This window comes from Lutjanus erythropterus, chromosome 16 (genome assembly GCF_056507025.1).
Source record: "Lutjanus erythropterus isolate fLutEry1 chromosome 16, fLutEry1.hap2, whole genome shotgun sequence".
In the NCBI taxonomy this organism is placed as follows: Eukaryota; Metazoa; Chordata; class Actinopteri; order Lutjaniformes; family Lutjanidae; genus Lutjanus; species Lutjanus erythropterus.
In genome coordinates this window covers 35,144,639-35,167,866 of record NC_139332.1, presented here as the reverse complement: position 1 = coordinate 35,167,866, position 23,228 = coordinate 35,144,639, and the positions used below count along the sequence as shown (strand labels likewise).

General features: G+C 37.7%; 2 protein-coding genes across 4 annotated transcripts; both read left to right on the top strand.

Annotated features, from left to right (window-relative positions):
* Positions 1 to 775: 775 nt before the first annotated feature.
* LOC146313529 (major histocompatibility complex class I-related protein 1-like) lies at positions 776 to 8,526 on the top strand. Its single transcript, XM_084739950.1, has 8 exons — positions 776 to 932; positions 1,760 to 2,029; positions 3,042 to 3,320; positions 4,313 to 4,615; positions 6,464 to 6,616; positions 6,917 to 6,958; positions 7,386 to 7,426; positions 7,875 to 8,526. Exons 1-8 carry the CDS (start codon positions 884 to 886, stop codon positions 7,887 to 7,889), a joined length of 1,152 nt encoding a protein of 383 aa, XP_084596076.1. The 5' UTR covers positions 776 to 883; the 3' UTR covers positions 7,890 to 8,526.
* A 3,997-nt stretch (positions 8,527 to 12,523) lies between these two features.
* Positions 12,524 to 21,319, top strand: LOC146313528 (major histocompatibility complex class I-related protein 1-like). Of its 3 annotated transcripts, none has more exons than XM_084739947.1 (8): positions 12,525 to 12,681; positions 13,945 to 14,214; positions 17,414 to 17,692; positions 18,680 to 18,982; positions 19,325 to 19,432; positions 19,710 to 19,727; positions 19,911 to 19,952; positions 21,080 to 21,319. In XM_084739947.1, the coding sequence occupies exons 1-8, from the start codon at positions 12,633 to 12,635 to the stop codon at positions 21,088 to 21,090; spliced, it is 1,080 nt and encodes a 359-aa protein (XP_084596073.1). In that variant the 5' UTR covers positions 12,525 to 12,632; the 3' UTR covers positions 21,091 to 21,319. The 3 variants fall into 3 exon arrangements, with proteins under 3 accessions (XP_084596074.1, XP_084596073.1, XP_084596075.1); XM_084739949.1 differs by having other exon boundaries at positions 12,546 to 12,681; positions 13,993 to 14,214; XM_084739948.1 differs by lacking the exon at positions 19,710 to 19,727 and having other exon boundaries at positions 12,524 to 12,681.
* Positions 21,320 to 23,228: the final 1,909 nt, after the last annotated feature.

Genomic DNA, 23,228 nt, shown 5'->3' with positions numbered 1-23,228 from the left:
ATTCCAGGAAAAGTTGAGAAAAAGATGAAGAACGAGAATAAACATGAAGAATGACAAACGGATTATTATAATTTACAAATGTTCACACAAACAGGTGAAAAACAACAGGACCAAACTCACATCAGACGTAAAAACCAAAAGGAGAGAAAAAACAACCAAATGTTGTACATCGGCAAAGAATGACTGGCAGGATGAAAAGAACTGATAGAGTCAGTTCTCAGGCATTGGACTCTTTCCATCTGTATGACTTGAGCCAATCCTTTCTGAATCGAAGGGGGAGAGGATGACTTCCACTCTTTCAGGATGAGTCTTTTGGTGACCATCATCCCCAACATTAGAGACTGTTGTGAAGCTCTCAGTTGACTGAGAACAGCCAAACATGACAAGACCAGCTGAAATATCTTCAGCTGTCCTATAAACAAAGGCATACAATTCCCCAAAATAATAAAAAAGAAAGTTCAAAGCCTGATTCTCCCTTCCAATCTTTCTCTAATCTTCACAGTGAAGCTGCAGTACAACCATCGAACAAACACACAAACTTATAAGACGTCTGGAGTCAGGAAGCTTCTTTAAAGTCACTGACAACTTGGCTCAAAATGCAAACAAAAACCCGATGCCCCAGCCCCTAGATGGCACCTATAATCAAACTTATACTTCTACTACATTATTTTATTGTATTAGGTGTAACTGTTCTCATACTTGATATGTGTTTCTCATGGAGATCACCATATCTATCTATTACTGTCCTCCATTCATATTTAGATATCACCGCCCATCTGTCAAAACAGGAACACTCCCCATCTGACTCTGTGAAGAAAAGACATTGAACAGAACGCAGCTGATTCAGTTCAGTTCTTTATCAGCACGTCTTTATCAAAACAAGATGGAAAAGTTATTTTTGTTTCTTCTCTTCTGTCACGTTTCATCAGCAGGTGAGATCACAGTTTAAATCTTTAAACTCTTTGTTTTGTCTTAGTTTCATTTTTATTTTAACTTGATAAAACTGTTTGAACTGAATCACACTGAATACATCATATTTATGATGAGCAGGGCTGTAGTTTTACGCACGTTTACACATCTTTATAAATACAAAATAACATTTACTCTCCTTTTTATGATGTTTACTCACTTGTCTTTGTAACATTTTTAAAAGTTTGAGTCAAATTCAGCTCCGTTTGTTTAGAGCATCATATGAGAGACACAAGCCTCCTCTTCTCTCTCTGCTCGGCTGAAATACACGGACGCATCACGACACGTCTGCTGCAGCAGAGCGCGTCCTTTATCATGAGGACAGACAACTTCAATGTGGACAAATAAGGGACACTTTAACATGAACCTCAGGCTCAGGGACACAAATCAAGCGGAGAGTCTGGAAATCCTCCCTCATGAGATTTTGAGTGTCAGACATTTTATTTCCTGCATTCTGGTGAATTTTTATGCAGCAGTTTGTGTTTTTTATGCGTCAGTTTCAAAGTCCTCTGCTTGTCTCAACATGAATGTAAAGGAGATAAAGAGTCAGTGAGAGTAAAGCACAGCTGCATCAATTATATTCAGGATTCAAACATCAGATCAGAGACACTGGACAAAATGTTTGGTCTTAAATTTGGGTGACTAAAGTTTTTACTTCATCCACCTTCTTTATAATGGTGTGAGACAGTTGTTGAAGAAGTTTATAGTTTACCAGCCCTGATGATGAGTGTGATGATGATGATGTTTATGTATATTTATACTGACTGTATAAACCTTGTTTGTCCTGCAGTGACACACCACTTGATTTTTTCCTTAACTGGATCTTCTGGAGTCCCAAACATCCCAGAGTTTATGGGAGCTACAGACGTTGATGGAATTCCACTGGTTTACTGTGACACCAACAACAACACCTTCAAACCAAAACAGGACTGGATGAAGAAATTATTAGAAGGAGATCCTCAGCACCTGCAGCTGTACAAATATGAGTGTTTTACAGATGAGCCAAACTTCTTCAATGCCACAATTAATGATTTCAAACAGCACCTCAACCAAAGTGGAGGTAAGTCTGTTCTATGTTATATTGACTGTGCAGCCATGATAGTGGACATTGGATGTGTGTGTGCACCATCATGACAAAATGTGTTCCTGGAGACACCAACTACCACAGAAGATGTTCTGAGTATTTTGTCAGGTGTTTATGTCTGTGGACACTGGACAGGTTTTGTGTCTCAACTGTGCAAGAAGTCAGTCATAAAGCTTCATAAAGCTTCACACGTGTGTAGTTGAGATCAAAATGAGGCTGAGTTTGAAGATGAGTGGTCTGAGCAGGGGGCTGGAAGTATGGAGGTATGAATCATAGTAGTGCTGTCAAGACTGGACACAAATGATGTTAGAATATTCACTCTAAAAAACACAAAGGTTCAAACTGATCAAATATCTCATTAGTGGTCTGGCAGATAAAAACATAAGCGGCCAAAATGCCCGGTGGGAAATGTACCAAATAGACCATAGAAAATATCTTAAATAAAAACAGTATATTTAAAATAAATACATCAAGTGAATTTACCTTTAATTATTTTTATTCAGTTTGCTGCACACAGAGCTGAATTAAACAGGGACTTCAAGAATGACATTAATTGGCACATCTGGTCAAGTGGCGCCATCCACAGTACTGAATGGAGAACTGCAGGACTAGAATAGAAGAGAAAAGATAGGAATAGAAAATACATTATTGTTTATTTTTATTTATTTTGTATTTTAGCACATCCACATCCAAGTATTAAGACTTGTTGTCTGCACAGTTTTTCACAAAGTGGTGAACCTCACAACCTCACCCCATCCATGTTTGTGAATGAATGAGCCTTTCGAGGATAATGTCATCTGTTACCATTTAACCTGTTTACCCTTCAAATGTTCTAAGACTGTGAGAAAAGCAGAGCATCACACAATTTTCCATTTTTATGATCTTCTTTCCACTGAAGATTTAATCTGTACATCATTGTTAACAACAGTCTCTCTCTCTCTCTCTCTCTCTCTCTCTCTCCCTCTCTCTCTCTCTCTCTCTCTCTCAGATGTCCATGTTTTACAGGAGATCTTTGGCTGTGAGTGGGATAATGAGACTGGAGAGGTTAAAGGTGTTTTGCAGTTTGGTTATGAAGGAGAAGACTTCATATCATTGGACCTGAAGACGCTGACATGGACCGCTCTGAAACCACAGGCTGAACAAATCAAACTGATATGGGATGCTGACAAAGATGGAGCAAAACGCAACAAGAATTTCCTCAGTCTCATTTGCCCTCAGTGGCTGAAGAGGTATTTGGACTTTGGCAACAGCTCTCTGCAGAGAACAGGTAGAGTCACATGACCTGATGTTGTTTCATGACACAACAATGTTCATATAAGCTGCTCAGACTGAACTGTCATTGTATCATCACTCCAGTCAGTCTGACATGACCTTCTTTTCAGCTGTTTTCTGCCTGCTCCGTCTCAGGATGCTGCTGTTGATCAGAGGACTGTGTGCTGAGCTGAGAGGATGAGTGAGAGTAAAACAGCCTGTAGAACCAGACTGTTTTCACATCTAACTCAGTGAATTAAGGATTTATTTCCACCAAACCAGAGCTGGTGATTGTTTAAAGTGGGAAAGACTGGATGCATTTAATTATGTTTCTGTCCTTTGACTTTAAATGAAGTGTGTTTTACAGAGTTAATGAGGCAGTTGAAGCTTGTCTGAGTTCAGTAAGAGAGAGAAACTTGAATGCAAAAAGTCATCAGTTGTATTTTTCTGTTTCATAAGGAAAATAGGTGGGGGAATATTTCCTTTCTTGACATGATGTAGGATCATTTTATTCCTAGCTTTCATGTTATCGTGTTGTCTTTGTCTTTTTTCCTCTTTAACTGCCTGATGGCAGCTTGTATGTGATAGAACATAAATTCTGAGCCAGCACTACTTTGATTCTGGCACCCAACAACACAACAAGAGGACATTTTAACATTTTGACGTGATCATGACGTCAACCCAAAAAAGGTCTATAGAAATCGTTGTACTGAACATTGACACTGATGAACTACTTTGCTGTGAAGCATAAAAACAGGCTGATCTTTCTTCTCTGACTGCAGTGAGTTTGTTTAGTGGTGGTGTAGTTCCCTTCACTGTCTATAGACACACAGTGTGGATGTTGTGGAGCAAATGTCTTATTATGTAGTGCTGTCATGTGTCCTTATATGATGGGTGTATGGGCCTGTTCATGTAGTGCTCTCTCTCTCTCTCTCTCTCTCTCTCTCTCTCTCTCTCTCTCTCTCTCTCTCTCTCTCCCTCTCTCTCTCTCTCTCTGTGTCTCTGCAGAGCGTCCCTCAGTGTCTCTCCTCCAGAAGACTCCCTCCTCTCCAGTCAGCTGCCACGCTACAGGTTTCTACCCTGAGAGATCCTCACTGTTCTGGAGGAAAGATGGAAAGCAGATTCATGAGGACGTGGACCACGGAGAGATCCTCCCCAACCATGATGGAACCTTCCAGATGAGTGTTGACCTGAACCTTTCATCAGTCACACCTGAAGACTGGAGGAGGTACGACTGTGTGTTTCAGCTCTCTGGTGTGAAGGACGACATCGTCACCAGACTGGACAAAGCAATGATCATGACCAACTGGGGTAAGACTGGTATCAGTTTTTGTTTGTCCACTGAAGTTAGACCTGGATCAGAACTACAGAGGTTATGTCCAAAAGCATTTGTTGTCAATTCAAATGTAGACGAGTCACTCAGGTGTTAACTCATAGGGTCCTATCTTACACCCTGCACAAAGCCGATGTGCTGGTGGCGCAGGTGGCTTCACTATCTTAAGCAAGTGCAGTTGCCATTTTCGCCACGTCTGCAAGACAGCAACTGGACTTGCGCCTAGTCTCTGCTGCCAGAGGTCTAAAAATGAAGGTAACATTAAGGCGTGGCCAGGCGCATTTGATATCTTGTGCGCGGCGCATTGGCTAAAACCCCAATCAAAAACACCTTTCATTTATGTTAAACAGCGTGTGTAAAATTATTCTCACTAATAAAGAATAATGAATTGTTATTTTGATTATAAAGCCTAATAAATCTCAGCAAACCTGCGAAATACACACAGGAGAAAACTTTCTGATTGGTCATTGCATGTTCAGCCTAAACTTGCCTGTGAATTTATCAAAGTTGTTGTGCGCAGCTGATTGGTGTGTCCTGCTGTGTGAGGGGCAGGACAGGACGGGATACCCCTGCACTCCTGACACAAGCCAGCAAAGGTGGATTTGGACACACCTTGAATAAATAAAATCCATGGCACCTTGCGCTTTCTAATCAATCAATCTATCTATCAGTCGTGCACAACAAAGGACACACCAGCTGGACAAACTCTGGACAAACTTAAATTGATCTGATCTGTGTCATTTTTTAATCAAAAAAAGTCTAAATTCTCTGATTTCAGCTTCTTAAATGTTGAATATTTTCTGGTTTGTTCACTCCTCTCTGACAGTAACCTGAATATTTTTGAGTTGTGGACAAAACAAGACAGTTGAGGACGTCATCTTGAACTTTGATCAACATTTTTCTGATTTTTCATAAATCAAAAATGTAAATGTAAAGTTACGTTACTTTATTATTATGACACTTGGATTAGGTTACTGACTGCATTTTTAACAGGCAATTAGTAATTAAGAAAGTAGGGATTAATTTTTAAAGTAACCCTCCCGTTCTTATAACTTTAAAAGCCCTTCTTGGGTTTAGAGGGGGGGGGGAAACAAATCATGTTTTTAGTGATAATAGCAAGATTTCTGCCAGAAAGGGCTATTGGCACGATGCCATTAAGGCTAACTGCTTCTGTGTGCAAAGTAAATCAGTTTCGGCAGATGATCATGTTCAGCACACCTGTAATTAAATTCGGCACCTTTGCATTTCATGTCACAGGCAATGCAGATGGCAGAGGGAGAGAGAGAGGGAGTGTATCTGCTCTTCACCCGACTTTTTCATGTGTGTCATACACTTGTATTACTGTGGGATCGCTGTCACACACTTTTTAGTCAGACCAAGCACACAAAGTGGGATACAAACACAGCAGTTTTAACAGATTTCATTTAACGATCAGCTGATGGATTTATTTGCAATTTAGCGTTTGAAATTGTGCCAAAATCACATCTTCTGTCATAAAATCTCGTGTTTGGTTCATTTGCTTTCACATCACAAACGAACCGCACCAGAGCTCGTTTGGAAACGCACCAAGACCCACTTTTACAGGAGGACTCGGTCCAGTTCTTTGGTCCGCACCAGGGTTCGATTGAACTTAACTGAACCAAACAAGGCATAAGGTGTGAAAACGCCTTAAGAAATAAAAGACAACTACTGTTCAGTCGATTGGAAATGCATCAAAGGCGCTGTGATTCTCTTTTGATTGTCTTATTCACACAATCAACAGATATTTAAAGACCTGTGAGCAAGATGTCATGGAGACAAAGTGTGAATGTTGGGTTTTGTTCCAGTTCCTCCTTCAGAGTCTCCTGTTGGTGCTGTTGTTGGAGTTGTTGTTGATGCTGTTGTTGGTACTGTTATTGGAGTTGTTGCTGGAGTTATAGGGCTGCTGCTGCTGACACTCTGCATCATTGGACTTTTCATGTGGAGAAGGAACAATAAAGGTGAGTGAAGACATTTTTACTCCACTGTTGGATTTAACCTGCAGCTTCAACTCAATGATAATATGTCAAAAATATATTTGTCCTGAAAGGAAACAAAGTTTTAAAAATCAAAGTGTGAGCTGGCTGATGTTCAGTAACTTCACTGACATGATAACACAGTAGAGGTCAGACTTTAATGTGACTTTAATGTATTATTTTCCTGTGAGCATTAGTAACCAATCATTCACATCCAGTCCTGTCCTCTCATATATATTTATATCATTTCAAATTAAATCATTTCTCTTCATTTTCTACTTCTAGCTTCTGATTCTTCATCATCAGACAGAAATTCAGCTCCTACCAGTGAGTATGTGATTATTTCAACAGCTTGTTTTTACTCCCAGCTCATCAGAAACCATCATAATGTCACCGTCCCTCTCCTGTGTAGAGTCAGTGAACATGGATCATCAAGCTGCATTTTTCTCTTGATGTCAGTAAGAAAACAGTGTTGGGTTAAATAAAACTGGAAACTGGCTGATGGCAGCACTGTGGCATGTATCCTCCTATAAGATCAAACTATCAGTCTCAACATGCACACGAGCCACATGCACGACAGTAAACACGTCCAAATCAAAGGTTGCCGTAATCACAGGGTTCTTTTATGAAGAATTTAATATGGTATTATTTTCCTGTGAGCATTAGTAACCAATCATTCACATCCAGTCCTGTCCTCTCATATATATTTATATCATTTCAAATTAAATCATTTCACTTCATTTTCTTCTTCTAGTTTCAGAGTCTTCAGCATCAGACAAAAAGTTGGCTCTACCGGTGAGTATCTGATTGTTGCAGCAGCTCGTTTTCGCTCCCAACTCACCAGAAACAAACAAAATGTCACCGTCCCTCTCCTGTGTAGAGTCAGTGAACATGGATCATCAAGCTGCATTTTTCTCTTGATGTCAGTAAAAAAACAGTGTTGGGTTAAATAAAACTGGAAACTGGCTGATGGAAAGAATAATCTTTTCTTCCATAGTTTACATGAAACAGCAGTGAGGAGACGGGACGCAGAAACAAAGACATATGATTGGCTGATAGATCATCTTCTGCCTCAGTATCAGACGCTGAGAGGCGGTGACTTTTTGTTTGTGTGTGATGAGTTGGGTTGAGAACAGGTTGGTTTTAACTATGCTGTGAACATAACAGTGCACTAAACATATGTCTTCTATTTAAAATACTTCATCAGTTATTCAGCTTTTCATTTATTAATCTGTCTTGACAGATTCCTAAAGATTAGAAGAAGGACTCCAATGACGTTACTGTGGCATCAAAACTGTTATTCCTTCATGAGAGACACTTGGTTCTGATTTGTGAAATTTAGATTAATTAATTAATTTAGATCCTCTGGAAGTGGGAATTCTAAATGTTCACATAAACATATCTTTATATTTTCTTTGTAGCTGCTGTTACATTTTATTCAGTTTGATTATTCATGTTTCCTATTTTTTAAAAACATTTTATTGTATGAAATACTGCACCTTAAGACACCACAAAGAGTTTTTTTTATTGCACTTATTAAAACTAAAATCATAGAAAGACAAAAAGGAGAAATGGACTGGGTGTCTTTTTTTTTGCTGGTCACAGCTGGATCAGCTGCCAATCGGCTCTAACAACTGTACAGACTTCTGATGCGGTTTGTGTTTGTGCACATGTGTATTGTTGAAAAATTCAGAATGTGATCCATTTTGAACATTAGAAATAATTTATTAAGTTAAATGTTTCAGGAAAAATTTAAATGATGTAACTGGTATCAAACCCAGCGCTCAGGAACGATCAGCCTCACCTGTGACTGAATGAAATGATGATAAATGATGTAAAAAGTGTTTCTCACTGACAGACAGACTCTCCTCTCTCTGATTTTTATTATAACCATCATTTATTTGATTTCTTTACTGTGTGTTGTGTTTCAGTCTGAGTGTTTTCTTTAATGATTTACTTTAATGATTGGAGAAGCTGCCACAGATGTTTCCCTGCATGCAGCTCCTATTTATTACACGGCTTTGTTAAATACTAGACTCTAAATGATCAATTACAATATTATAAGGTCTGTTTTTTTTCTGACTCTGGAGGAGCAATGAAGTCATTTTTAAATCAATAAAATCATTTTCAAATAAATATATTGTGTCAAAATCTTATGACTATTTTCATGTATAGAGCCGTGTCAGTGAGATAATGTACAGTGAGCAGGTCCATTGTGCAATTGTGTGATTTGATCTATCTATCTATCTATCTATCTATCTATCTATCTATCTATCTATCTATCTATCTATCTATCTATCTATCTATCTATCTATCTATCATCTTCCACTGGATCAAATGGGCTTCTGGGCTGACTTCACCATCCTGGGGCAAAAATCCTCCCTGTACCGTGGGTGTGTCACTGACTGACAAGTGAAGGATTGATTCAGTTCAGTTTGTTCACCTCAGAGTTTCTCTCCACAACAGAAACCCTCCCTCTGTTCTCCATGAAAACAGCTGAGCTCTCTGGTTTCTTCACCAGCTGATTAAAACAAGCAGGCTAACAAGGCCTTCTGTTTTTTCTTTTTTCTTTTTCTGAGCCTCTCCTGTGAAATCCAAAGAGTTTCACACTCCAGCTGCTTCAGCTGAGAGGAAGTTTTGACCAGATGTTGTAGACTGAAATGTAACGTAGCAGCGCCCTCTAGAGGAAGATGTTGTTAATCCTGAGCAGCTCAACATGCTACAAACTGTCTGAGAGGTTCTCATGTTGAATTGTGGGTGAAGTTATGTAACACTGGACATAAAATTTTAAAATGATAAAAGTTTTAACAATATTGATGATTAATGATGAGAATTCGTGCATGGTAGTTTTTTGTATCCAGATTACATAATCCCATGACATGTAATCAAAGCCTGGACATGTGACACTTTATATGAGGTTTTTCAGAACTAAAAGAGACTAAAAGACGACTTCCTGTCACAAAGGTGAAGTAGAAGTTATAACTACTATGTAATGTAACAGTTTCATTTCAAATTACAGGTAATTGGCATTTGAAATCTTTTCTAAAAATGTCAGTTTATTCATTAATCTTCATCCTAACCATATTAAATTAGTGTTTTTGATAAACTGTGAAGGACATTTCATGATTTTAGAATAACTACAGGCTTCTGTAGACACTTGTGATTTATTATTGAAGTCATGTTCTTTAGTTTGGTAAAACAGGTCAAGACACATAATTCATGAAAAGTTCCTCATACCACAGAGCTTGGTCACTCAGATAAGAGTACTGTAAACAGACAAACAGTGATGGTGTTTGTGCTCCTGGCATTCAGTCTTGGCATTCATATGAAGTTATCAAGGCAGTTTATCAAATGTAGCCTCACGGAAACAATGTAGACATAAGGTTGAGTTATACTGCAGAGTAAGTGAAGGATTTAAACTCTGTGAAAAGGAAAAGAGAGTTTTTCTTCTAAACATGTTCTACATGTTAGAACATAGCTGCTGAAAACATGAAAACACTGAGAACTACACTGGACTGAACTGTAGAGTTAGACTATTGACACTAGAACAGCCAAGGTGTTCCACATGTTGATGATCCTCATATATCAGCTTGGACACTGACAGGAAGTAAACAGGACGATGCTGCTGTCTCACTGCTGCTGCTGCAGGAGGACAGGTCGCTCTGTGCTTCACGTCCAGCTCTCGTGTGGAGCAGTTTGTCCTGCTGTGATCAGTCATGTCCAGTTTGAGGAGCTAAAGAGAGCCCACACTCCCACACTTTAGATGATCGTGTTGAGGTTCTCTGCAGCTGGTTCTCCAGGTGGCAAACCGTTTTAACATTTAATGGCTTCACTATCAGGAATTAACATTATAGATATCAACAACTTCATTTTGACTAGTCGTGATTACACTGTGACTAGTAAGAATTTTAATTCAAGATGTCTATAACTTCATTCTGACCAAAAGGACAGTTAGAGATATCTGTAATTCAGTTTTGATTAGGCAGAATTAAAGTTAAAGATATCTCAGACGTAATTATGACGACTCAGAATTGTTGTGCAAGACGTTGGTCATGCGAGGCCTCCCATTGGTTGTTCATCATGGTGTCTAAAACATAATTTTGACTGGTCATGATTCCACTTTAAGATATCTACAGTGATATTCTGACTCGGTAAAACTGAATTTAAGAGATCTAAAGAATACAGATGTAGATATCTGCAATGTGAGTTGTGGATGTCTGCAATTTAATTATGACTATCTGTAATGACGAACCCCATACACATGAATGGGGAAAGTGACGTCATTTGTCCTTGTAAGAATGATGTTGTGGATATCTGAAATGTTATTTTTGAATAGGAAGAATTGAATTGTGGATATCTGCAACGCATATCCAGCCTAGCAATTAAATGTTAAAACGGCTTGGCATACCCATGCTCTGACCAAGGGCAGCAATTCACAGCGATGCAGGTGATGCAAATCCATATAATCGATTATGTCAGTGACCTCGATGAATCACCCCTAACTGACAGGTTGTCTAGTTTACTGGATTTCTGTGTAGCTAACATTAGCATAACACTGGTCTGACCTGTAAATGTTGATTTAAATTAGACTAGATGTTGAGTCCCTGGATGATTTTCATAGCTGGAAGCAGAACTGTCTCTGTACTGTGATGTTGTTCTGCTTTAAGGACAAAATAATAATGAACTTTAAACCCAGAGAAGAATTTTTCACTAGAGGACATGATAATGAGTTGACAACTGTAAGATTAGCAGGTTTCACTGAGACCAGAGTGGAGTTGTGACTCGTGAAGTGATGTAATGTGTGCACTCTGTGGATTCTATTCTATTCTATTATTCTTTATTTTATAATGTATTTTATAATCCATTTGATAATCCCCATCTTTACTTTTTTTCCTATAACTATAATGGAATGGTTACGAGCTTGTTTGTGACTATAGTTTAAGTATTATGAATATTAGATGAGCAGTTAATATTCTCACAGAGGAGTTGAATGAAAAATCAATATCAGAGCCAAATATGAGCAGAACTTAACATGAATACTGGAAATAAGAGAAAACAGTGAGGCAGCAGCTCTGTAAAAGGTGCCTTCTAACAACTTCACAGCTGCCTGAAGCATAAAAAATGAAATTTGGTAACAATGCAGGACCAGTACTGTGAAAAGAGTAAATCTTCACAGTAACACTTTGACTCTGAGGAGCTCAGATGATACGTTTAGAAAGTGATAAAACATAAAGACAGAAGATAAAGTAGAAATCTGAGAGACTGAGAGAGAAATACATGTTGAAACAGGTTTATTCACTGCAGTTATTTGGGCTGAAAGTTACTTCACATGAAATATAAGAGCAACATGATTAATCATTAATCAGTTAATCAAAGTTAAGAATTTAATTGATTGGATTTTTCTGGCATTGTTTGCAATGTTTGATGATCAGATGAATTAAGTTAGTAGTCACTCTAGCAAAATTCTAAAACAACAAACAAACGAAAAAAAACCTCTCACTGACTTTTGTGATGTTTCAGATGGTTTTTATCGTCTTTCTTCAGTGAGAGTCACTTTTTGTCACAGCCAACTGCTGAAGGTAAATCCATGATTTGCTGCAGTGTTTCACCCAGAAATAATTTGGATAAAGAATGAATCCACTGTTCTCACTGAAGCTTTGGGCTTCACCTGAGATTCACCTGAGATTCACCTGAGATTCACAGATATGTCCCCCAACTTAAACTCTGGGGGGGCATAAAATCCGATGCCCCTCCCCTTAGATGGCACCTATGATTACACTTATACCTCTATTAGATTATGTTCTGTTATTAAGTAGTCCTACAATTGTTCTAATACTTTATGTCTTTCTCATGTAAATCACCACATCTCTCTATTATTCTTCTCCACTCCCATCCAGACGTCACGCCCCTCTGCCGAAACAGGAACACTCCCCATCTGACATGGAACAGAAAGCAGCTGATTCAGATCAGTTCTTTATCAGCACGTCTTTATGAAAACGAGATGGAAAAGTTATTTCTGTTTCTTCTCTTCTGTCCCGTTTCATCAGCAGGTAAGATCACAGTTTAAATCTTTAAGCTCTTTGAATTTTGCTCCTGAAGCGCAGAGACACACTGATTTACTTTTAGTTTCACTTTTACTTGAACATAAGCGACGTGTTTGAACTGAATCATACTGAACACATCATTTACTCTCCTTTTTATGATGGTTTACTTACTTTTCATTGTAACATTTTTAAAAGTTTGAGTCAAATTCAGCTCCGTTGTTTCATATGAGAGACACAAGCCTCCTCTTCTCTCTCTGCTCGGCTGAAATACACGGACGCATCACGACACGTCTGCTGCAGCAGAGCGCGTCCTTTATCATGATTTAAAGCTCCTACACTGATCACTGTAGATCTGTTTTTCTCTCTACTACATAGTTCTATGTCTATGTAAAGAGAAATGATTAGAATAAATACCTCATTGTACCAGAGACAGAGTGACACAGCAGAGCAACGTTGTGCATGAAGAAGATCATATAAGGCATTATATTAAGAAACTTTCTCAAAATAATGAGAAACTTTATAAAAAGTGACTGACATGTTCAGTCATCACTCTGAGTCGTAATATTTCTTATATTTTCCTTCATAACTCACAGACTACTTGAAATACACCAGTCAACTGTTGATATGAGAAACGTATATATGTGCACTGATGAATAATACAGTTGATATATTTTCATTAATTAAAGACTGTAGCCTGATATTACATTTTGTACAGCAGTTGTGAGCAGCTGTAACTCTGAAAAAATAAATCATATTAACTCACTGTATCAGAAATAAAATCACAGTAATCAGATTACTGCTGTTGTATCTAATAGTGTTACTGTTCAGGCTCTGCATGAATTCAAATCAAAAGTCTGTTTCTATTTCTGCAGAAGACTAGACAACTATTCCAGTGGTCATTATTTGACTTGAAAGGAATTTTACATCTAAATATAGTGAAATATTTTAATTTCCTAACAGAAAACTGTCAACACAGAAAAACATGATGCTTACATTGCAAACACAAGATACACATAATTACTTAATTATAGATTTGTATCCATTTTAAATTGATCTGTCATGATTGTGTTTTATCTAAATTTGGTTAAAAGAAAACTGCAACCCCTGAAAATAATATATTTTTAAGGATAAATAATTTGGTTTCAGCAGTTTCATTCTCAGATATCTGTCTTGAATTTGGGAGACTAAAGTTTTTACTTTATCTAACTTATTCATAATGACCACAGCCCTGATGCTGAATGTGATGTATAAACCTTGTTTGTCCTGCAGTGAAACACTCCTTGAATTATTTTGTAACTGCATCTTCTGGAATCCCAGACGTCCCAGAGTTTATGGCAGCTGCAGAGGTTGATGGAGTTCTGGTGGGTGACTGTGACACCAACAAAATGATAGCTGAACCAAAACAGGACTGGATGAAGAAATTATTCAAAGAAGATCCTGAGCACTTGGAGATGTACAAAAGCACCTGTTTTAATACTCTGCCAAACTTCTTCAAAACCACAATTAATGATTTGAAGCAGCTCTTCAACCAAAGTGGAGGTGAGTCTGTTCTATGTTATATTGACTGTGCAGCCATGATAGTGGACATTGGATGTGTGTGTGCACCATCATGACAAAATGTGTTCCTGGAGACACCAACTACCACAGAAGATGTTCTGAGTATTTTGTCAGGTGTTTATGTCTGTGGACACTGGACAGGTTTTGTGTCTCAACTGTGCAAGAGGTCAGTCATAAAGCTTCATAAAGCTTCACACGTGTGTAGTTGAGATCAAAATGAGGCTGAGTTTGAAGATGAGTGGTCTGAGCAGGGGGCTGGAAGTATGGAGGTATGAATCATAGTAGTGCTGTCAAGACTGGACACAAATGATGTTAGAATATTCACTCTAAAAAACACAAAGGTTAAAACCAATCAAATGACATCAGCCAAAGTGTCTGGTGGGAAATATACCTGATAGACCATATAAAATATCTAAAATAAAAAGAGGATATTTAAAATAAATAAATCTGAGTGAATTTACCTTGAATTATTTTTTATTCAGTTCTGAAGTTTGCTGCACACAGAGCTGAATTAAACGGGGACTTCTGGTTGAGTGTCGGCATCCATAGTACTGAATGGAGAACTGCAGGACTAGAATAGAATAGAATAGAATAGAATAGAACAGAAAATACTTTATTGTCTTGTCCATTTACATGCAAATGACAGAGATATGTCTTTGCTTATATGTGCAGAAAAACAGGTACATTAAAAACACACGTCACATCAAAATGAAACACATTTTGACAATTAGGTGCTCAAACCAGGACACAATATTAAAAGTGAGAATACTTTCAGTGAGTGATTGATAAACTCTGTTCAAAGTGCACTGACTGATGTCAGAGTTCTTTAATTTACACAGCAGGAAGAGTCTTTGCTGTTCTTTTTTGTAAATCATTCCACATGATGTGTAAAGGTAAAAGACTGGTCTAACACAGTCCACAGGTACTTAAAGGAGCTCACTTGCTCCACCTCTTGGTCCTGAACTGTAATTGGTTCAAATAGAGGGTTTGACAGGTTGTTCTTGTTTCCTGTAGACACATTTCTTTAGTTTTGGTTACATTCAGTAAAAGATGACTGTCATCAAACCACTTTATTAGTTGTGTAACGTATTTAAAATACACATTTAATGACTGTATACTGGTAAGACATGCCACTAAGACCATGTCCTCTGTGTACTGAGATTTTCTGTGTTGAACATTTTAATTCTTCTATGTTAAATTAGCATTTAACCTTTTGTTTTGTTACATATGATCACATCTCCTGTGTGTCTGGATGAGGAAAGGACAAAGAAATGAAAACTTGTGCTGCAGCGTGCATCTGATGTCAAACCTCTCACTGCTCTCATGATATTTTCCATTTACATATCACATATCTATATACATCTAACTCCAAGAATTATGAGTTTATTTTGATCCAACCAGAGTTGTTCATTGCTGAATCAGTGGATATATGAACCATGACAGTTTTGATGAGTTGTGCTTTGTCTGTAAAGATTGAATGAAGTGTGTTTTATGATGATAAATGGAACAGCTCTGCTGCATCTGTAAAAATACTGTCATCATCCAGGAACTCAACATCTAATTTAAATAAACATTTAATGTTACAGGTAGGAAGAATCACTAATGTTAGCTACACAGAAATCAGGTTAGTTACCTCTCCTGATAATGCTGCTACTACAACGGCCTTAGACCAATAAGTTATTTGCCAAAAACACAAGATATTTTACTTGTGAAGGGTCGGGTTTAATCCCGGGAAATGGGATTTCTGGGAAATCTAATCAAGAGCATTTTCTGTTTACTGGGAAATACAATGATGGTAAATGGGAAAAAATGTTTTATTTTTACTTTTGTTTCAAACACAGAACATATTAAAATATAGTCCGAAAATGTAGGCCGACAGTTTACTGTCATAAAACATGCAGCAGATACGTGTGTGTGCATGCTGTGCGCCGATAAAACACAACACAACCAATTAATTAGCATAAAGCGCTACGATTAAAAAGCTCATGAACACTCCAAGTCTGAGCTTGTGGGATTGCGCCTTTATTGTAGGTAGTACGGTAACATCTTTTGGCTAGAATGGCTTAGAAAAAACCAAATGACTTGCTGTAATGAATTTCATTAGTTTATATAATGAAGATTTGTAAAATGTCACTTTCATGAGGTTATTATTCTCAGAAGACAAATCACAGACAATTAACTTTGCATTTTATAATTCTGGCGGTTGCAGTTGAGCAGCAGATAGAACGAAGTTCAAGCTTAATTTAAGGTCTGTCCAAATCCACCTTTGCTGTCTTGCACCAGGGGCAAAGGGCTATCCTGCCCTGTCCCACCCAATATGACCATAGTGCACAGCAGGATACACTTATCAGTTGTGCACAAGTACCTTGATTAATTTGCAATCCTCAGGCCACTGAACTGCACGCCCTCCCCCCATGACCTTGCCTCAATATCCTGTCCATGAAAGTCACCAACAGGATTGGTGATAAGGTGCAGCCCTGATGGAGGCCAACTTCACCAGGAAAGAGTCCGACTTACTACCGAGGACCCGGACACAGGTCCCACTTTGGTTGACCAGAGATTGGATGGCCCTGAGCAGTGACCCTCCTCACCCCATGCTCCCGTAGAACCTCCCACAATGTCTCCCAAGGATATGCCTGGTCAGATGCCTTCTCCTCTCCAAATCCGTGTAACACATGTAGACTGGATATGCATATTCCTTTCCAGCACTGTAGAGTAAACTTTCCCAGGGAGGCTGCGTAAAGCAATGCCTCTACAGTTGGCACACACCCTCTGGTCCCCCTTTTTGAAAAGGGGAACCACCACCCTGGTCTGCCACTCCTTAGGCACAGTCCCAGACCTCCATGTAATGTTGAAGAGACGTGTCATGACTTGTTCTTCCTGCTGCTTCTGTTGACTCTCAGACCACCACCACTGTTTCACAAGCCTCCACCCCTCCTCCCTTTGTAGTGAAACTTGGAATTAATTTAATATATTACTTCTGAAGCTTCAAAACCCTAAACAAGATATTCAGGACAAACCATTGTAAACTGAAAATACAAATTTATTTTCATCACTCATAGACAGAAAAAGTGCAGTCATTATCTGCTCTTGAATCAAAAGCACACCACAAGACTGTGAGAACAGCAGAGCATCTGTACATCATTGTTAAGAGAAGTCTGTTTTCCTGTTTCTCTCTCAGGTATTCATGTTTTACAGAGGATTAGAGGCTGCGAGCGGGATGAAGAGACTGGAGAGGTCAACAGTGTTATGCTGTATGGTTATGATGGAGAAGACCTCATATCATTTGACCTGAAGACAACAACATGGACCGCTCTGAAACCACAGGCTGAACAAATCAAACAGAGATGGGATACTCAGGAAGCTCAAATAAAAATCAATGAGATTTTCTTCATTCACATGTGCCCTCAGTTGCTGAAGAAGTATGTGGAGTTTGGCAACAGCTCTCTGCAGAGAACAGGTAGAGTCACATGACCTGATGTTGTTTCATGACACAACAATGTTCATATAAGCTGCTCAGACTGAACTGTCATTGTATCATCACTCCAATCAGTCTGACATCACCTTCTTTTCAGCTGTTTTCTGTGGTGGCAAGATTTGATTTAGGCCGAACCAATCAGTAGTGACTGATATTTTTGGGTTCTCTGACACTAGGTGTGTTCGAGATGAACTGCGTCTCGCCTGGAGACTAGACAAGATCAGGCGGCTGCAGCAGGAGGTGGAGACAAAAAGCTGCAGTCAAGTCGGACAGTTTTCAACAGACTTAGGAGAGAGTAGAGGAAGAGACACGAACATCCTGTTAGATCACCTGTAGGTTACCTGTAGTCTGCAGATCATGCTCATAGCTGAAGAAATAAAGTGCGTTCTTTATCATTGATTGAAGTTAAAATAGAAAATCATCAAAGCTGAGACTGTGATAGTCAGAGCACAGTTAGCATGAGTTAAAGGACAGTTCACCCCAAAATCAAAAGTACTTATTTTACAGATATCAGCTGTAGATGTCTGTCTTCTCTCCAATATATCAGCTTGTTGTGCTCAAAGAGCCAGAAAAACACATTTGAAAAATTCAAAACCAGTGTCTCTTTCCAGAAATCATAACCTGGTTACTCAAGATAATCCACAGACCTTGTTGTGAACAGTTTCATGTAGAAACTACTCTCTTCTCAATAGAAAGAAAGTAGTTCTAGTAAATTATTCTGCAGAAATAGACGACTCTGTGTTTGTCCCCAGTTTTTCCTTTGTTTTACCTCCAGCTCACACTGTGACATGATCATGACGTCGACCCAAAAAAGGTCTATAGAAATCGTTGTACTGAACATTGACACTGAGGAACGTCTTTGCTGTGAAGCATAAAAACAGGCTGATCTTTCTTCTCTGACTGCAGTGAGTTTGTTTAGTGGTGGTGTAGCAAATGTCTTGATATGTAGTGCCCTCTGTGTCTCTGCAGAGCGTCCCTCAGTGTCTCTCCTCCAGAAGACTCCCTCCTCTCCAGTCAGCTGCCACGCTACAGGTTTCTACCCTGTGAGATCCTCACTGTTCTGGAGGAAAGATGGAGAGGAGATTCATGAGGACGTGGACCACGGAGAGATCCTCCCCAACCATGATGGAACCTTCCAGATGAGTGTTGACCTGAACCTTTCATCAGTCACACCTGAAGACTGGAGGAGGTACGACTGTGTGTTTCAGCTCTCCGGTGTGAAGGACGATATCGTCACCAGACTGGACAAAGACGTGATCAGGACCAACTGGGGTAAGACTGAGATCAGTTTTTGTTTGTGGACCAGGATTATACAATCTGGATACAAAATAAAAGTAACTGTACTCCATTACAGTTGACTGTAAAAGCATCGATGACATTGTGATTCTCTCTTATTCACACAATCAACAGATATTTAAATACTAATGTGGATTCTGTAAACCAGTGGTTTTCAAACTTTCTGTGTCCAAGACAAGGACATTATGTATGGTCACAAAATCTGACGGTGCACCAGTGAGTCTTTGCACAGCGTTTGTGAACCACTGCTGTAAAGCAAACATCTTCATGTCCTTCCAGTGGTGGAGACAAAGTGTGAATGTTGTGTTTTGGTTCCAGTTCCTCCTTCAGAGTCTCCTGTTGGTGCTGTTGTTGGAGTTGTTGTAGGACTGCTGCTGCTGACACTCTGCATCATTGGACTTTTCATCTGGAGAAGGAACAATAAAGGTGAGTGAAGACATTTTTACTCCACTGTTGGATTTAACCTGCAGCTTCAACTCAATGATAATATGTCCAAAATATATTTGTCCTGAAAGGAAACAAAGTTTTAAAAATCAAAGTGTGAGCTGGCTGATGTTCAGTAACTTCACTGACATGATAACACAGTAGAGGTCAACAGATGTTCTATATATACTGAGTTAGAGGAACAAAACATGTTTTCTTTCTGTCCTTTCATAAATTCTGATTTCACTTTTAATACTGTAATCTCTCATCTGTGTTTCAGGATTCAGACGTGCAAACAGTAAGTTTGATTTTATGAAAAATAAAATATATTTATTTTATTTTTCTATTATCAAGACTTTAATGTGACTGGTATTATTTTCCTGTGAACATTAGTAACCAATCATTCACATCCAGTCCTGTCCTCTCATATATATTTATATCATTTCAAATTAAATAATTTCACTTCATTTTCTACTTCTAGCTTCTGATTCTTCATCATCAGACAGAAATTCAGCTCCTACCAGTGAGTATGTGATTATTTCAACAGCTTGTTTTTACTCCCAGCTCATCAGAAACCAACCAAATGTCTCCGTCCCTCTGAGACTCGTCCTGTTTGTTCCCATTACTGGTGACTCGGCTACAAAACAACCAAAGTCACTGTAGGAGTCAAATATGTTGTTGAAATAATCCAGGGCTTAAGACTTTGTGAATAATAAAAGTCCTTCTAATACATTTATGCGCATATATAAGCAACACACTAAAGATGTATTTAACACACAACATTAATCACACATTAAAGGTAACTACAGGTGTAAATTAATGCTCCTCTCAGCTGAAATACCACTGCACCTCTAAAGAGCTCTCAGCTGGGCATTTTCACAAGAATCTGGTCTGGTATTTTCAGCTGGGAAAAAACACTTAAAATATCACTGCTCCATCATTAGGACATGAGTAGATCTGACTGTAATTATATTTGTGTATTAAGTTAAATGAATGTGTTGCTTAGATATATTCTTATGGTGTGTGAGAGTGTGTTTTTCTTTCAGCTGCACACGACTCTGTCAAACTGGTTTGGGAGAGAAATATATAATTTAATACATTTACTGATCATTTGTGTGTCATCTTATCAGCAGACAGATGATCAAACACATTAAATCACACCTTCTCTGCCATATATGGATATATATATTTACATTATATTACATTTGACACCTGTGTTAATCAGCTGACCAGATCTTGTTCTTTCCACCTAAGAAATACTGATGAACTGAGATCTGTAGATGAACTAGAAACTGTAGTTTGAACTAAAAATGGTCACACATATAAGGCACCTTTTTCTGTGTCTATATATTTAAAATCTGAGTAACTATAGATGCTGTCATGCAGTCAAAAGTAGAATATCTCCCTCTGAAATGTTGTGGAATAGATGTATGAAGTAGGATAAAATAAAAAATACTCAAGTAAAGTACAATTACATGAAAAAATCACATAAATACAGTACTTGAGTTTGAACTTAGTAACTTTCCACCACTGTCAGAAGCCGATAATCACTTGTCTCATAGCCAGCGTAGTGTTAATAATGTCCAATATGAACTCTAATAAATACTTCATCAGTTATTCAGCTTTTCATTTATTAATCTGTCTTGACAGGTTCCTCATGAAGATTAGAAGAAGGACTCCAATGACGTTACTGTGGCATCAAAACTGTTATTCCTTCATGAGAGACACTTGGTTCTGATTCTGAAGGTTTTTTTTTCTTCTGGATATAATGGATGAAAGCTGACATAAATGTATTTTTATATTCTCTTCATAACTGTTTGATTATTTATGTTCCCTGTTTTTTTAAATCATTTTTTGTATGAAATACTGCACTTTAAGACACTACAAAGAGTTTTATTTTTGTTTTTTATTTGATGCTGATCACAGCTGGATCAGCTGTCAGTCAGCTTTAACAGCTGGACAGACTTCTGATAGAGTTTGTGTCTGTTCACGTGTGTATTATTGAAAAATTCAGAATGTGATGCATCTTGAACATTAGAAATTATTAGAAAAACCTAGAACAGCTTCTGACTACAGTTGAAAATGAATTAAATATACTGAAAACTTGGTTTGACGTTAATAAGTTATCCCTGAATTTAATCAAAACAAAGTATCATTTTTGGCACCAGACAAATTAAAAAATAAGGGTTAATTGCATTGAAATCGAAAACAAATTTCTTGTTGTGATACTTGATGATAAATTCTGTTGGAAGCCACATATAAATAAAATGAAAACTAGAATGTCAGAAACCATTGCTATACTCTATAAAACAAAGGATTCTATTAACAAGAAATCATGTACGTGTTATTGTTCTCTGTTACTTCCATATATGACTTACTGTGTGGAGATATGAGGTAACATATAAAACCAACAATCATCCCATTTTTAAGTTACAAAAAAGAGCTAGAAGAATTATAAATCGATCAAACTTCCTTGAATCAACTAAAGTATTGTTTATCAATATAACCTTAGATTTTATGATTTAGTTAAATTTAAAACGGCACAGATAATGTACAAAGCACACAATAATTTATTTTGCTGCAGTCCTCAGAGGCTGTTTGAAATCAGAGAGAGTTGGTACGATCTGAGGAACAGATTTTTTTCGAAAAACAAAAACAAAAAAAACAAAACAAACAAACAAAAAAAAAAAACTAAGATGAGCAAATATTATGCAGAGATGTGTTTCTGTTAGAGAAACCAAAAGTAATAAAAAAAATATAAAAATCAGGTATGAACAACAGTAATAATGAAAACACTGAAACTTTTGGTTGTGTTTGCTATGTATTATTGATATGGAACTTTATTTATTTACTTCTGTAACATGTCTGAAAGTTTGTTTTTCTTTTTCTGAAGACTTATGGTGTAACTCAGACCATGTAGTTAAAGAGTTGCCTTGCTAAAGTTTTGTTGTAAAAAGGGTAGGCATAATAAGAACAAGCTTCAGCCTACATCTTTTCAATTACCCTCATCCCTCGTATTACAAACTATCTATCTATCTATCTATCTATCTATCTATCTATCTATCTATCTATCTATCTATCTATCTATCTATCTATCTATCTATCTCATAGAAATAACACCAGTTTATTATTAAATGTTTTTATTACACAGCTTTGTTAAATACTAGATTTTAATTGATCAACTACATGATGATTAAGGTCTGTTTTTTTCTGAATAGCAGACAGTTCTGATCATAGACTCTGGTGGAGCAATTAAGTCATTTTTAAATCAATAAAATAATTTTTAAATGAATATTTGTGTCAAGTTTTTAATGTATGTAGCCGTGTCAGTGGGATAATGAACAGTGAGCAGGACATTGTTGTGAAATAAGCCTCTAAATTTTGCAATTGTGTGATTTTTATCTCACTATTTCTATTTTTTGTATTATTTATGATATTATCCATTTATTCTATTCAGAATTATGACCATCTATCTATCTCATATTATCCCTGTACTGTGGGTGTGTCACTGTGCGTTTGCTCTCAGTTAACTGAGCTCAGCTGAACTCACTGACAAATGATGACAAAGGATTATTTTGGGGCTGATTCAGTTCAGTTCAAACTTTCTCTTCTGCTTTGTTGAAGGAACACTTCCCTGTTGAGTCGAGTCAGAACAGAAACCCTCCCTCTGTTCGCCATGAAAACAGTGAATAAGATCACATTTAAATCTTTATTTTCAGCTCTTTTCTTCTCTTTTTATTCAGCTCTGTGTTCTTGCTTCAAAGATTATTTAATTTCACTTTTACTTCAGTTTGATCAG

What these genes read in the sequence shown, in the direction of transcription:
- LOC146313528 (XM_084739947.1), top strand. Translation starts at nt 12,633, where the DNA reads ATGGAAAAGTTATTTCTGTTTCTTCTCTTCTGTCCCGTTTCATCAGCA. An exon ending in GCTCTTCAACCAAAGTGGAG is followed by an intron (nt 14,215 to 17,413) that starts GTGAGTCTGTTC and finishes TTTCTCTCTCAG; the next exon opens with GTATTCATGTTTTACAGAGG. An exon ending in CAGCTCTCTGCAGAGAACAG is followed by an intron (nt 17,693 to 18,679) that starts GTAGAGTCACAT and finishes GTGTCTCTGCAG; the next exon opens with AGCGTCCCTCAGTGTCTCTC.
- LOC146313529 (XM_084739950.1), top strand. Translation starts at nt 884, where the DNA reads ATGGAAAAGTTATTTTTGTTTCTTCTCTTCTGTCACGTTTCATCAGCA. An exon ending in GCACCTCAACCAAAGTGGAG is followed by an intron (nt 2,030 to 3,041) that starts GTAAGTCTGTTC and finishes TCTCTCTCTCAG; the next exon opens with ATGTCCATGTTTTACAGGAG. An exon ending in CAGCTCTCTGCAGAGAACAG is followed by an intron (nt 3,321 to 4,312) that starts GTAGAGTCACAT and finishes GTGTCTCTGCAG; the next exon opens with AGCGTCCCTCAGTGTCTCTC.